This window comes from Dysidea avara, chromosome 1 (assembly GCF_963678975.1).
Source record: "Dysidea avara chromosome 1, odDysAvar1.4, whole genome shotgun sequence".
Taxonomy (NCBI): domain Eukaryota; kingdom Metazoa; phylum Porifera; class Demospongiae; order Dictyoceratida; family Dysideidae; genus Dysidea; species Dysidea avara.
In genome coordinates this window covers 2134758-2149947 of record NC_089272.1, presented here as the reverse complement: position 1 = coordinate 2149947, position 15190 = coordinate 2134758, and the positions used below count along the sequence as shown (strand labels likewise).

Here is a 15190-nt window from a genome sequence, read left to right as displayed (position 1 = left end):
TTGGACACAAAACAGTTCCACACTAGCAACATCAATTTTTCCTTCAATACTAGTTCACACATTCTGAAAACAAAATGGTGAATTATCACATGTCAAAACGTACACCAGTATTTTACAGTATAGCGCCTGCCTGCCTGCCTGCCTGCCTGCCTGCCTGCCTGCCTGCCTGCCTGCCTGCCTGCCTGCCTGCCTGCCTGCCTGCCTGCCTGCCTGCCTGCCTGCCTGCCTGCCTGCCTGCCTGCCTGCCTGCCTGCCTGCCTGACGCCTTCAGTCAAGCGTAGCGGAAAAGTGGCTATAGCTACAGCCCTAATTTTTTTGCAGAAACGTTTCTAGTTTGCTTAAGAAAAAACCTTTGGTATATTGATAAGCATGCAATGCTTGCGCTATTGTCTTACCTTTTATCCTTAATTCTTTACCATGGCCATCAGTCAAGGTTCTACCGCTGAGTATTAACAGACTACAGTACGGCTTCCATACCAGTGTATATTGCATCAAACTATTCGAATACACGTGATTGCCGGTTGCACCAAAAGCACACGCATACGTGACTCACTGTTGATATCGATCAGAGAGAGCAACTCACGGCGAACTATATAGCAATGTGTAAGTTAATAAATATAGTTTCTTTAGTAACAATATTAAACCGAGTCGGGTCATCCAGGTCCTGCTTTACAGATTATTCGGGTCTGACCCCACGTACTAAATTAAATGTGGATGTGTTACTACATGTCACAGCATAGCTCTGCTTCTTTCATGAGCCACGCCCACTTACGTAAATTATAGTCTGTAGACATATGGTAGCCACGTCCATTCATCAGTGTGTAGGTATGCACGAATCCACATCCATTCTTGTCTGCAGGCTTATGTAGAGCCACGCCCACTGATCAGTTGTCATTGCATGAGTCATAATCTAGTATAATAGTGCTGTGAGTAACTCAGCAGATATTTAGTGGTCATGATCTTGCATAAAAACTTCACAAACAAGTGTAAGAAAAATTTGAAATTTTAAATTAGATTAGGGACAGTGTATAGTGCTGCAATACAATGTAGTGAAACAAGCTGGATTGGAGTAGTACGTAATGTCCAAATACTGTAAAACAATAAGAAGTGAATATCCCTACTGTGCTACAATTGTTTCACTACATTTTATTGCAACATTTTACACTGTCCCTAATCTAATTTAAAATTCCAATTTTTTTCTTACACTTGTTATAATTAGTTGTTTATCATGCTACATAAAATGTGTCACGTGCTAAGCAATAATAGCATTACGAATACCAAATGATTTTACTACAGTTATTTATGCTTACTCTAGATGATCTAACTGCATTTGAAAAGATGGCTTACTCTCTTGCCCTCAGGGATGGTAAAGCAAGAGCCCTAGGAATAAAGCTTCTACTATTTGGCCCAGAATATGTAGGCAAGACTTGTCTTGTTGCAACTCTTACTGGGGATCCATATGAGGAGCAGATGGCCACTGAAGGGTCAGACATGCATGTCTGCAATACCAGCAACTGGGAAAAAATTTCTTCTGATGAAGTGTTACACAGGCTTCAGAGCAAGTATCTGAGTGATTTGAGACAAACTGCCAAAGACCAAACACAAAGTGCTAAGGATATTATTGGGGCAGAGTCAACCACCAGTACTGCAGCTTCTTCATTAAAACCCAAACCCAAGCCAAGTGTTTTTCACAAAATATTCAAGCTGTTTACACCTGGAAGCAAGGTTCAAGTCCCCACAATTGATACAAATGAGATTAAAGGTGCCAAAGCTGCGGTCATTTTTGATGATGACAACAGCATAGATGTCATGATACTTGACTTCGCTGGGCAGCTGTTATATCACAGCACCCATTCTGTATTCATCAGAAAGGATAATGTTATCATGGTGGTTTTCAATGCATCACGACCATTATCAAGCAATGTCAAAGTGCGCTCCAGCACACTCCGCTCTGATCCCATGACAAATTCCCAAAATGTGCATTTCTGGATGAAGACTGTCCATTCCATTTGCCATATCCGTGGAGACAAAAATGACATCTCTACTTTTCTTCCAGCAATTATTCTTGTTGCTACTCATGTTGATCTGTTAGGAGATAATGCAGAGGAAGTCAAAGAAGAAATTATCCAGCAGCTTGCACGTGAATTGGCTGGCAAGGAGTATGCACTTCATCTAGCAGGACATCGTGAAGGTTTGGTGGAAGCTCTAAGAAAATACTGCATTTTCATCAGCAACAGGTGCAGAGATGCTAAGATGACTAGCCAACTTCAAGATGCTGTACTTCAGGTATCGCAACCAATCCTTTCTAAGGAACATCCCATTGTATACCTCAAAATTGAAAGAAGCCTGCTATCCAACAACAAAGGAGTCATCTCTCTGGAGGAATTCCACAACATTGCAAGAAGCTGTGGCTTTCATACCAACATTGACAGCAAGGAATTTGCTGGAGCCCTTAAATATTTTCACCATCGTGGAACTATTTTGCATTTTGCATCCATCAAGAGTCTTTCAGTGCTTGTCATTTTGTCACCACACTGGTTGACGAAATTGATCTCTTATCTACTGATTGCCCATCCCTATCAGCGAATTGGTGGTCAGCGTGATTCCTCGTTTGATTTCCTCACCAAGAAGGGTGTATTGCTTGGCAGTTTTCTGGCATACATGCTTGACTTGTTCAACCAGTCTGAGAGTTTTCAGATAGATTATCAGCAATCTGTAGATCTCATGAGCAGGTTTAGCTTCATTGCACACATCAGCAGCAACACTTACTTTCTGGAAGACAAGGACATTTGTGCAGAGAAGGACGATTTGTTCATTGTTCCATCATTGCTGCAAGAAGATGCAGAGAATCAAAAATTGGTCCCTAAAGAGTTTGATGATAATGCCAGGATCTTGTACTACTACTTTCCTGATAAGTTTGTTCCAGAAATGATCTTCAACCAGATGGTGGCTGCATGCTTGAGCAGGAATAAAGATGAGCGGGAAGATTTGGTGTGGTAAGTGTACATGATCATGTTAAATTAATGTGTTACTATTCATTGCAGGTTACGGAAAGGAAAGGTGAAGTTGGTGTTAGGTAGTGGTCAGTACTATTATCTTAGTCACAATGAGGAGAAGTGTAGCATCCAGTTGTCCATTGTTTTCATACCTGACACAGACCATTCAGCTAAACAGCGCAAAGAATTGCTAAAGTATTTTCAATCAAAGCTTGATGAGTTGATGACCGAGTTTATGCCAGCTGCTAAGAAGCCAGTTGCTAATCTTCCATGTTACCACTGTGATCAGCTTCATGTTGAGCTGCAACTGCTGCTAAAGAGAAAACAGCAACACTGTCCCATTAAGGATCAGCCTATACCCAAACAGTATTATACTGACCTCATCACTGACCAAAGTTTGTTAACATTCATACATGTAATATAATGAGTGATAGTGTTGTAGAACACTGTGGCATTTTATCACAGTTTTTATCTCATGGTAGAATTACTTTTCAATTGTAATGCCAGCATGAAAAATTTACGATGTGTTGTTATTAGCTTTTTAAAGAACAACTGGTGTACACTCTACAGTTTATCACCATATGCTTATTTGCACAGTCAACATAACATTGGGAAACTCACCATTTTTAGTTTTGAAATTTTACCATTTGTTGACCATACTGTGACTGTTCATACTGTACATAGTCTTGTACATGCTGGGTTTTTATACATACCATATAACAGGTTAATTTTGAATAGAACACTTTCAAAGAGCAAAACAATACAAATGATAAGGGGATATCATATCTACAACAAAATATGGATCGCTACACTAGGGAAATTCTTTGTTTTGCAGATGAGACTAAAATGACGAGAGCGTGAACCATTGCACATGTCCACGTGTGGACTCGTGTGAAGGGTATAGCTGTAGAGTACAGTTGCTTAACTACAGAACAATGCAAAGCCATGATACACCATTGTAATCATAGTTCAACAGTTACACATTTTGTAGCATCAAGCAAGTTTCAAGCTTAGCTATATAAAAACTGAATTAGCATTTTTTTTCAAACATTAAGTTTTCATAGAATCACTGCCTTTCAAATAATTCAAAAATTTAACTCCTTCAAAAATAGCTTGTTATATGGTAACTATAGTGCATATTTATTTACCTCATTAATAACTATTTGCTCTTTGTTTGAACTGTTGCAGGAGGTGGCCATTCATCACATGCTACTGGCTATACCAAAAGTGAGTGTGCTACTACTTACTACTAACTACTACTACTACTATAATATTTGATAGTCACTGTCATACAAGTGCTGACTCCTTATAATGTGTGCTGTAACAAACACATGTGGTTTCAGAGAAATAAAAATTTCACACTCTTGTTCAAAGCGTTTTGTTGAAAGCGTTTTTGTTGAAAACATTTGGGGTTGCCAAGTTGGAATAGTGACACTGGTTTTTGAATATTTTTGGGCAAACCTTATGACTGTGAATGTGATAAAAATTTTCTGTTGATGGGTTATTAAAGGCTTTTTGATTGCAAGACTTTAAATCAATATGACCAGATCTACAGGAACCCTACATGTTTACAATAGGGTGAAATACTGACTTATAAAAAGGTGTATGTTGTGAACTTCTTTAACACTTTTTTTGCAATGAAGGGAAGTGCAAATGGCACAAAACTAGGTGCCATTATATTTCCCAAAGCAACAAAATCTTAATTTGTTTCATATCAGAGTTTCCAAGGAGACAAAAGATACGGGTGTTAGTTAGCCTCACATTGCACATACTATTTGCTTTTTTCTTTCACTCAAGTTCTCATCTTTGCTCTGGCATTAAGAAGACATAAATACAATGCAGTAATGAATTCATTTGTATGATTTATGGAATGTGATAGTGTATATGTGCCCGTCTCAACAATAACCTGACTTGTTCGCACAATTAAATTTTTTCCCAGCATTATCTACAATGTCCAAGGAATGGACCACCAAAGTTTCAGCCTTCTGTGGTGAGTAGTTTTGGAATTATAGCACTAGACAGTAGGAAGAGCAAGATAATCAATTTGTACAGTGACTATACTGAAAATAAACTACAGGCACTTACATTCGCAGCCCTTTCGATTAGTCTACAAATTTGGCTCAAAATCTTCACCATGGATTAGCACATCAGCCATATATAGCAGTGACGGATCTAGGATTTTTAAAAGGGGGTTTCTGAAAGTTGGTGTAGCTGAATAAGGCATCTAATGACACTTCTCCAGAAAAATTTGAGATTTTAGAAGTTCTGAGATTGGATTTTAGGCTACTTTTAGTTAGCTATTAGCTACAAGAAATCCAATACTTTAAACTGTAAATACTATAGCTAACTATAGGGCAAAAATGGTGACTATAAGCTGTAGCTTTGATTGCTCTATTAGAGTAGTTACTTGACTGCTCTATTAGAGTATCTCGATTGTTTTTACTGCAGTGGGAGATGAAAAATGAAGTGTTGCTGAGGGCTTAATAGCTATAAATGGTGTTAGCTAAGTGCAGCTGCATGCATGCTACTGAAATACAGTGGTATTATAGTTGTTTGATATTACAAATTGTCAGTACAACAATGTTTATGTATTTAGACTTGCACTGAGCTAAATTTAAAAGGGGGTTTCAACAGAAACCCCTCTAGATCTGCCACTGTATAGTGTTAGCCCTGTAGTCACTTGTGCATATGGGTATGAAGACAGTTTAGTAGAAGAAATGATGTTTACATGTACCACATCGTAAACAAACGCATGTGACATGCATACCATTTAAGCTACAGGAATGAAACAAAGATTTTCGAACTTTCCATGAGCAGGCAAATAAGATGGTGTATAGTTTTTATTGATTTGAGTATTCCTTCTTTGAGTACTGGCTCGATAAAAACTTGCATATTATTTCATGTAGCATGCGTAATTTTACAAATTATTTTCAATGCACATACTTGTGCAAACAAGTCGAGTTTTTTGTGCTGAGATGGTCTGACTCACATATATAGTAGTAATTAGTAGATTACATCTCCATGCAAGACCCTATAAGTTATGATCATTAGAGCCTGACAGTGTAGTTCACTTCACTTTACAAATCAATCGTTCCGTTGATACCACTTTGTAGTGCCATAGTTCTTGCTAGGGTTGAAAGTCTGGTTCACCATTATTCTTTTAAATAATGGACACACAATAAAATGGAATTCAAAAAGCGCAAACATCATGGGGTTCTAGATTAATTCACATTGGAGGTACAATATCCATACTATTTTTTTTTGAGGACAGTGAGTTCAGTTTCTCTTATATAGCAATCTGACAATTTTTCATTTCTTTATGACAAGTCTCAAAGGTAACAGACTCAATAATTGACAAGTCTCAATAATTATGGAAGTTCATACATAGTGAACTTCCATAATTATTTGCAGTGTGTTCATGACCAGTTTATAGCAATGTTCATACTATAATGTATACAGGTCGTTTGTGTGAGACTGAAGTGCTGAAGTGGCTGAAAGAGGTACCAAGATGGCAAGAGGTGGCAATATACCTACTTCCACAAGAGAGTGCTGGGAAAGATATTGAGACAATTGGAATAAACAATCAGTTTCAAGTTCGGCTTTGTCAGATTGCTCTTGCCACACAATTTGTGCATTGCAAAACAATTGAGGTCTCCTGGAAACGAGTATATGAGGCATTTAAAACTGCTGAGTACACCAATATTGCTGAGGATATACGAAAAGCATATAACTTGTAAACATTTTACTTATTAGGTATTTTAGGGGTTTTCCCTGTACACACTAGGTAGAATGTTAGTGTTTTGATAACTGATGCACATATAACAAATTAGCAATGTATAATATGTACACTTTTATACATACTCATACTAGCTAGTGTTTGACTAGTATTTGATATTATCAAATTATTTTGGTTTTGTATTACACATTAGACTGTTATGCAAAATTATATTATATTAAAATATTTTAAATACAGGGGGAGGGGGATCCAGGAGCTGGCAAGGAGAGGGGTACAATCAGGCTAAGTTGTAAGTGGTTGGGGAGAGCAGATTCTCTTGCAGCTAATAATCACCTCTATATAGCTAATTGATTATGCAGAGCATGCAAAACTGACTAATTACAGTATGGTGATCATGGTTCACTTATGCAAGTGGGCTATAGCTGAGCTGTGTATGCCATAATTATGAGCCTTATCCACAATGACGTTTTATGACATCACGAGAATAAAAATGGCCGCGATAGTTGGGGGACTGTTATACAAGCGATGGAGAAAAATTTTTGATTGCTCATATTTCAGCCAGGAAAGAAGATATCGAGTTCTAAACAAAAGGTGCAGTCAAGTTTTATATAAGACATTACGATAAACGAGTTTTGTCGCGTTTCAAATTTTTTCAATAGCTTTTGTTACTTTATAACCATACCTGTCGGTTAATGGTCGATATCTCCATCCCTAGCTGAAATATGAGCGATCGAAAATTTATCTCCATAGAAGCCTGTATAACAGTCCGCCAACTATCGCGGCCATTTTTATTCTCGTGATGTCATAAAACGTCATTGTGGATATGGCCCATTGTGACTAACAGACCATTTACCTAGAAAGTTTGCTAGGCGCCAACTTCGGTTTACCTAGAAAGTTTGCGGTTTTTAAAAGGTTTACAGTTTGCGGTTTTTAAAAGGTTTACAGTTTTTAAAGTTTGCGGTTTTTAAACGGTTTACCTAGAAAGTTTGCTAGGCGCCAACTTCTCCAGCAACTGTCTGTGACTTTGTGGAGGTACAATGCAAAAATGATACTCCGCCAGTATTCGCTTACTGCTGAGGACGAATTTCCTGACTTTGACATTGGTTAAGTTAAGTACGTATAGGTAGTAACAGGAGCTCATCGAGTCCGTAGGACGAGGGAGCATGTAACTCCGTAAACGGCGAAATTCAAACATGGCGTCGCAATTTATTAATAGTAATTTAAACAGTAACCGTATAAGGATAAACACATACCGCGCATGCTCGCTAAATCCATTACTACTGGCACAATACTGTAGTCTTCTTGCTCCAGCAGTGAGCGATGAAACTCGATTCCTTCAGTATTTACTGCAGATACTCTGTGCTGCCGCCATGGACTGATAGCCGGCCCACTTACATTACACGGTAAGCAAGAATGTTTCCTAACAGTCTCCAAAACATCTTGTCACTATTTCACTCCGTTAGTTAAGCCCTTTCCTCGACGTTTCCTTCCTTGCCATCTCTTTCACGAATTAATCCAGGCGCTGCATATTTGTGGCATGATTATTACGTGATTCTTTACCCTACGATACAACTTTTACTATATAAGGAATATACTATGTTAAGATATGTCCGCCATGTTTGAATTTTGCTGTTTACGTTGTGAGTATGCGGAGTTACATGCTCCCTCGTCCTACGGACTCGATGAGCTCCTGGTAGTAATAAGTATATAGTTAGGTAATAAGTAGTAGTATGTTGTAGTTTTCAGTATGTACATATGTGACTAACAGACCATAATAGCGTCATTTTTAGAGTGTCAGCCTGGCCGTGGAGCATGAAAGTTAATATTAGACCCACTGAAGTTGAATTTGCAGCAGTCAAAGCCATGGCCAGTAGAGCTGTACCGATAATTGGATTTGCCACCGATATGGCATTTTTTACCAATAATTATCGGCATCGGTACAGAACAGTGCAAGGACCGATATCGTTACCGATATCGTTACCGATATTTATACAGCAATAGTTTGTACATTAACGGATAATATTGGTTTTCTACGTTATCCATGCGGCTGTTCAGTAGCAGTGGCTTATTGTTCACTGTACAGCAAGCGCTACACTACGAGAAGCCATACAAATACACACAATTCTAGTGTTTGTTGCTGGAAAGCTTATCGGTCTTATATATATAGTACCTTCAGTTGTAATATAAAAGAACAGCCGCAGGATATAACCAAGAAAACCTATACTGTACTGCTGTACCACCCTTCACACAAGCCAATAAAATGCGGAGTAATGCAGAAATATCCGTTTAAGGCTCCATGGGAGTATGCATAAAAATGCTTGTGGGTGCCTAATTGTCTGGATTGCACAATAGAAACTCAAGCCACTATTACCACAGGCATAGAGTGATCAATGAATATATCCATGGCCACATGTTGTTGTGGAGTAGATGACTGTACACTTTTGCATAGATTAACTATGACTGTTGTTTGTAATGCAAATATTGGATCGACTATCGGTTATCGGCTTCTTTTGGTGGTATCCATATCGGATATCGGTACAGCTCTAATAGCCAGTTCCATTAGAGCATTCCCCACTTAGCGTAAGCAATCAATTATTGACTGACATCTATTATCAGCCAACTCGACGTCTATTATCGTCATATAGAATCCCTACACTCTGCATACCGACGTCATGATAAGGAAAAGAGACATGAATACCAACAACGAGTTCATGAATTAGAGAATGCCTCATTTACTCCCTTAATTTTCACTACTACTGGTGGAATGGGTGATGCTGCTATTCAGTTTTATAAGAGACTGGCCAACCTTCTGAGTGCTAAGCACAGTCTTTCTTATGGAATATGCACTGCTTGAAGGTTCTTAGTTTACTAATTTGTTAAGCTGCTTTACTGTAGTTGTGCCCAGTTATACTGATAGTAAAATGTCAGTAACTTTAAGTATATGGAACATAATTGTTTTACTAAGTTTTAAACTCTCAGTAAACATCAGTAAATGCAGGTTTACTGAAAAGCTACTAAAATTCCAAACAATTAACTGTTCCATATACTGGGGATATACCACTCTAGTAAACTAAGAAACTTCAAGCAGTGATGATGGGATGGCTGAGATGTAAATTAAGCTTCTCTTTGTTGAGGTGTGCAATTATGTGCATTCGCGGTGCCAGGTCCAGTTTGTGCTGTCCCGTTGCTGAGGCACCGATTGCGCATGCTGTGCAGGTCGCTGAGGCCCATATTTTAGTTCACTTGTATTTACTTATTATGTACTGTTTTATCTAATTTATAAATTGTAAAATAAAATGAAAAGGTCATATAGAATCCGTATTCGAACACGGAATTTCGCTACACTAAGCTGCCTCATTGTTGGTGAATGACGACAGGTTCGTTTATGACTTATTTTGTATGCACTAGTCTGTTATTCTTGGCATGAAAATGGTATTAGTAGCGTACTACACTTGTTTCTGTTGTTGTAGTGAACACTGAGCCTTACACATGACGTTCGACATAAGAGACTGACTGCAGTAATTCAAAAGGCTCTAGTGATTGACTCTGCCAGAATAATTACCCTTCCCAATGGAATAATGTTTGTTTACACATACAGGGGTGGGGTAAAACGGGGACAATAGGGGTAAAACTGGGACGGGGACGGCCAACAAGAGTAAAACAGGGACGGGGACAACCAAGGACCACAGACGGAAGGGCTCATCTACCGTATACTTAGCTACTAAAACTATGAGCTTTATGAATTAGCTAGCTAAGTGCATGTTGTTAAGAGTATCGTGTATAGCGATCATAAGGCCACTTCAACTAAATTTCTTGTTTCTCGGACCTGATCTACCCATAAAATTTGTAAGTGAAATGTTTTTGTTCATTTTAAAGATTACGTGTTCGATCACATGAGTTTGTGGCGTCGATGTATTGTTGGCCATCCATATCTGCTATGCGTGGGGCAAGCTTGGTTATTACAAGAAGAGTTGTAAAAGTAGACTATGGATGAACGTTTGGTCATTTAGATGTACTAACCATAACTAAATAACTTGTTGTCGAACACCATAGCTACACGTGTTGCCATAGAAAAAATTATTACCACCTATTATTATTTTATTTATACCTACCTACTGACCCACTTTTCAACTAGTTTCAGTCTGAGAAACAAAAGATTTAGTTGAAGTGGCCTAAGCGATTTTCTCTGAACAGGTTTTGTTTTTTAATTTTTATTATTTAATTTGAACAGATTAGATATACAGTGGAACCTGTCTATAATGGTCACCTTGGGACCAGATATATCTGACCTTTATATTCAGGTGGCTGTTATAGAGAAAACCTGTATAAGGTGGTCAGCAGCATTTTAGTGGCTATGGCCGTTATAAATGAGTCATTATTATTAAGAGGCTCGCGCCAACCGCAATGCTGTAATATTTTAGTACAGAAAGGACAAGGTGAGCTTGTTATGAATGTTGGTTATAGCTATTGAATACGTTTAAGCCTGATAGATTATATAGTATTCATTGAAAGGCAGGAAGTGTGATAATTGTGCATTATTTGAAGTGGTGCCGTGGTGCCGTGGTGCCAGACAGTTGGCTTAACAAGCCACCATAAAAGGTAGCGACCGCTATATGAAGGACAAAGTTATGTATACAGTGATTCATAGGCGAATTCTTGGTTGGCCGTTATACGCGTTAGACAGGTGACCGCTTAATGCAGACAACAATACATACATTTGTATGGGAAAATATTTGGGACCTCGTGTCCATGGCCGTTATGCAGAGGTGACCGCTTAATCCAGGTGACCGCTTAATCCAGGTGACCGTAACACAGGTTCCACTGTATATAGCTAAGCAAAAAATATCAAGTAGCTTTGAGGTAACCTTTAAACTACCATATATATAAGGTTTGAGAGATTTTGACGTACTTAGCTAGTGCATGGCTTAGCTAAGAAAAATCAAGTAGCTTTCGTGGGTAACCTTTGAACTACCGTATAAGGTTAGAGAGATTTTGACGTCCTCAGCTAGCTATATGTAAACCCAGACCTCACACTAAGAGACTCTTGAGTGGTTTTCAATTGGATTGTAAAAGTACCTGGAAGATCAAATCATTTCACACTCAGATTGTAAACTACTTTCTATCGATTTAAATGTAACTCTGGACTATAGCCAAGTTGTAGATTACTTGGAGAATGCTGACACAACGTATAATGAGTAGTTACATCAACACATTGGATGCTAATCCTCCCATCCAACCTAAAGGAGGGATAGTGTTTCTTTATGATCTAGGCTTAGATGAAGCACAGTGGGAATTAAGTCAAGAAAAAGGAGCTAAGGCAAGTGAAATTATTTAGCTAAAAGTGCATGGTTTACTCATATCTTCCTATATACTACTGCTATGCAATTCAATTGGCATGTGTTCAGATGCATTTCGTATGTATACATCAACACTATACTGTATGTTATTATGTTTAAGCACTATACATGTTCTCCATTATAATTAGCTATAGGCCCAACTTTGTATGGATATTATAAATTATGCACAAGGTTTTAGCTAACTATCCTGGATATCAAAATGTTTGTCCTTATTTTTTGTTAAATAGTTGTAAATACACTATAATAATATATATATTAGTTTTCTGTTTATATCCAAATACACTATATATATTAGTTTTCTCTTTATATCCACAGGTATTTTCAGCATACAATGAGCCTGCCACAGTGGAGCTGAACTGTCATGCTGGAATTGCTGCCTGCACATTAGCTCAGTTAGCTCTTGCTTATCACACATTAGTCCAGTGCTTTAACACTGATTTTGCAAATGTTATTACAGCAGTACTGCTAATTGCAACTTGTATGGATGAACACCTAGACCTGGCCAAAATTGAATTGGACAATGAAGCTGCTACAAAAATGCCATATACGATTTCCTTTGTTTGAAAGAAGCCAATGATAAAACGTTTGACCTTTCTTCCTCCTCAGAGGATCTATCAGTCTGAGATAGATGAAGTTAACTTAAACTTCATTGTTTTTGCTTGACTCCTTGGATTGATGGATCATATTTCCCATCCCAGGCCATGTCATGGGTTTTGTGGAACTGAATTCCCCAGCAAGCCACCTCAAAAAGCACAATATACCATCACTGATCAAATTGATGCTACTGCCTGTACAGCAAACAGTGTAAGGGATCAGTTTTATGCATGCAATGGTAAATCAAAAGTTTTGTCATTCCTGTTTACCAATAAAAGTCCATGGGTAATTCTGATCAGCATAGAATCAGCCAGCCTCAAATAAATCAATGATTTGTCATCGTCACTTATCATTATGATCAGCGTTATTGGCTTGGTGGTTGTACCATCAATACTGGAGGACATTGTGTTTCTATCATGATGTGGCATGGATGGCCCTATACTATGTGATGATATGAAGTCAACAAAACAACAGTGATTTGTCAAACATTCCTCTATCATGGCCACAAAGTTGAAAACTTCAACTGGTTCATATGCTAATTACCTTTTGTAGAGAAGGTAATTGAATGACTCTATGTTTTGCATGCCACACATTGCTATATGATTTCTCTTAGCATTTGTTTTATTATGCTACTGAGATGCATACAATTGTAGAACCTCGCACAGCGAGTAACTATAAATGCAATCTGCACAAAAATCAATAAGCAACATCATACACATAAGAGCTATAGCTACAGCTACTTGAAAATTCATGTGAAGGATCCTCAACCACATGCATATCTGACCAACTTGGGTCAGCTGTGGGCATGGCAAGAAAAGCAAACACACTAAGTATAAAACTAAAAATTACAGCTATAGCTAACATACAAACTTTATTGACTTCAAATCTGATCATGATATGTATACTCAGTACAGCGGAATGCCATGCCGACCTTACAGCTTGAAGACTATAAAGCCTCCATTTCAGGTCTTTTTTTCTAATTAAACACAGTAGTTTGTGATGGGCAGCTAGGGGCATAACTTCTGTGGTATTTGCTGTCCCCATCCCGGTTTTACTCTTGTTGGCCATCTCCATCCCAGTTTTACCCTTATTTTCCCCGTCCCGGTTTTACCCCACCCCCACATACACGCGTCTGTTTTTGAGGAAGTTACCACTGATAGGAGGACTTGGAATTCATGTCCTTTGTACTGTTGAAGGTAGTTTTAACCATGGTGGATTAGTGGCTGTAGAGAGACAGCAGTTTCTGATCGTTTATGTAGGCAAAGAAGACGGAAGGACCCTCTGTGAATAGTCGGAAGTGATGAGCATGGAGATACATAGGAGGAAATAGCTCAGAAAGCTGGGTGATTCAAAGTAAAGTCTCTAAACAGGAGAATTGATTACAAAAGCAAGGGAGTGTTTGTAAAATAAAATACACCCACTTTCAGGCACCATCAACTACAGTACGCTTGGTTTTTAGAGGTTGGAGGCTTGTCACATGCTGTTAAGCGTTGAAGATATGTTACACTGCTCAGGAGCAAGGTGTACATAGTGCATGGATAAGAATCCCATACACAGTGAATAGAAGTAGTTGGTTATTATTAAGGACAAAGCTTGTACGTCATTGGTTACATTGCTGTATGGCAGGAAGCGAAGTAGCTATGGCTCTTCTCAGTGGCACCAGGAATACTGTGCTGATCTTTGTAACATTTTTGATGAAATATTAGTGCTGTGTCATTTGTTTTTAAGCATTAAAATACTGAAGTGCTTGTTTTATTAGAAATTGAGTTAACTGAGAATCCCATAGGTTGGCATACAACCTGGCCGATAACAAATGCTTACGCTAAATCATTGTTCACTTACCATCGTCACATTAAACACAACACATGCATATTACAATTGTTCTCTAGTGAGAGCTATAATGCTAAGTGAATTCAACTGGCTAACTTTGCAACAACAAATACAAGAAGCACCATGTGTAATTTATGGTCATACATCAAACAAGAGTTCATTATACTGAGGACATACCGACAATTGTTTTTGTGGTGGTGAGGGGTGGAGCACTCATAATTAAAGCCTTGATTATGTAGTTAGAAATATATTGATGCCTAATTTCAAATAATTATTGGAATGCTCACCCAGACCCCCACACATTTTGAAGTGTGCTTTCTCAACAAGGTGCATGTCTTTTGTGATGTATGTGAGCAGCCATAAGTACAACCGGACTATATTTTGAATTTACAGTGGGCAATATACCGATGTTTGGTTGTTCTGCAATATTTTTAAACTGAAAATTTTAAATATTTAACATTAATAGTTACTGTGACCTCACACTGATTTCCTAATAGTATTATGGGCTTACTTTTTAGCAAGAGTGGAGCAAAGCGTGTAGCATGGAACTACTTGAAACATGCTAATGGGAGACCAGTCGAATGTGGGAGTCAGTGTTTATTCTAGAATTTCTCCTAATTGGGTGACCAGGTAAAGTCTATAATTAGTTGTCCAAGCTCACAACTATGCAACACTTG

General features: G+C 38.3%; 1 protein-coding gene and 1 long non-coding RNA gene across 3 annotated transcripts in view; both read left to right on the top strand.

Annotated features, from left to right (window-relative positions):
- LOC136252544 (uncharacterized) overlaps positions 1-6930 on the top strand; it is a 72991-nt gene extending 66061 nt beyond the window's left edge. For both annotated transcript variants that reach the window (XM_066045024.1, XM_066045021.1), the window contains 4 exons: positions 1316-2996; positions 3045-3391; positions 4185-4223; positions 6456-6930. In XM_066045024.1, the coding sequence (XP_065901096.1) occupies positions 1316-2996; positions 3045-3391; positions 4185-4223; positions 6456-6733 (2345 nt within the window). In that variant the 3' untranslated portion in view covers positions 6734-6930. The remainder of the gene's footprint in view (positions 1-1315; positions 2997-3044; positions 3392-4184; positions 4224-6455) is intronic.
- A 1809-nt stretch (positions 6931-8739) lies between these two features.
- Positions 8740-14567, top strand: LOC136252910 (uncharacterized). Its single transcript, XR_010699831.1, has 4 exons — positions 8740-10109; positions 10203-12049; positions 12405-13672; positions 13880-14567. It is a non-coding gene; the product is annotated as an uncharacterized lncRNA (long non-coding RNA).
- The last annotated feature ends 623 nt before the right edge of the window (positions 14568-15190 follow it).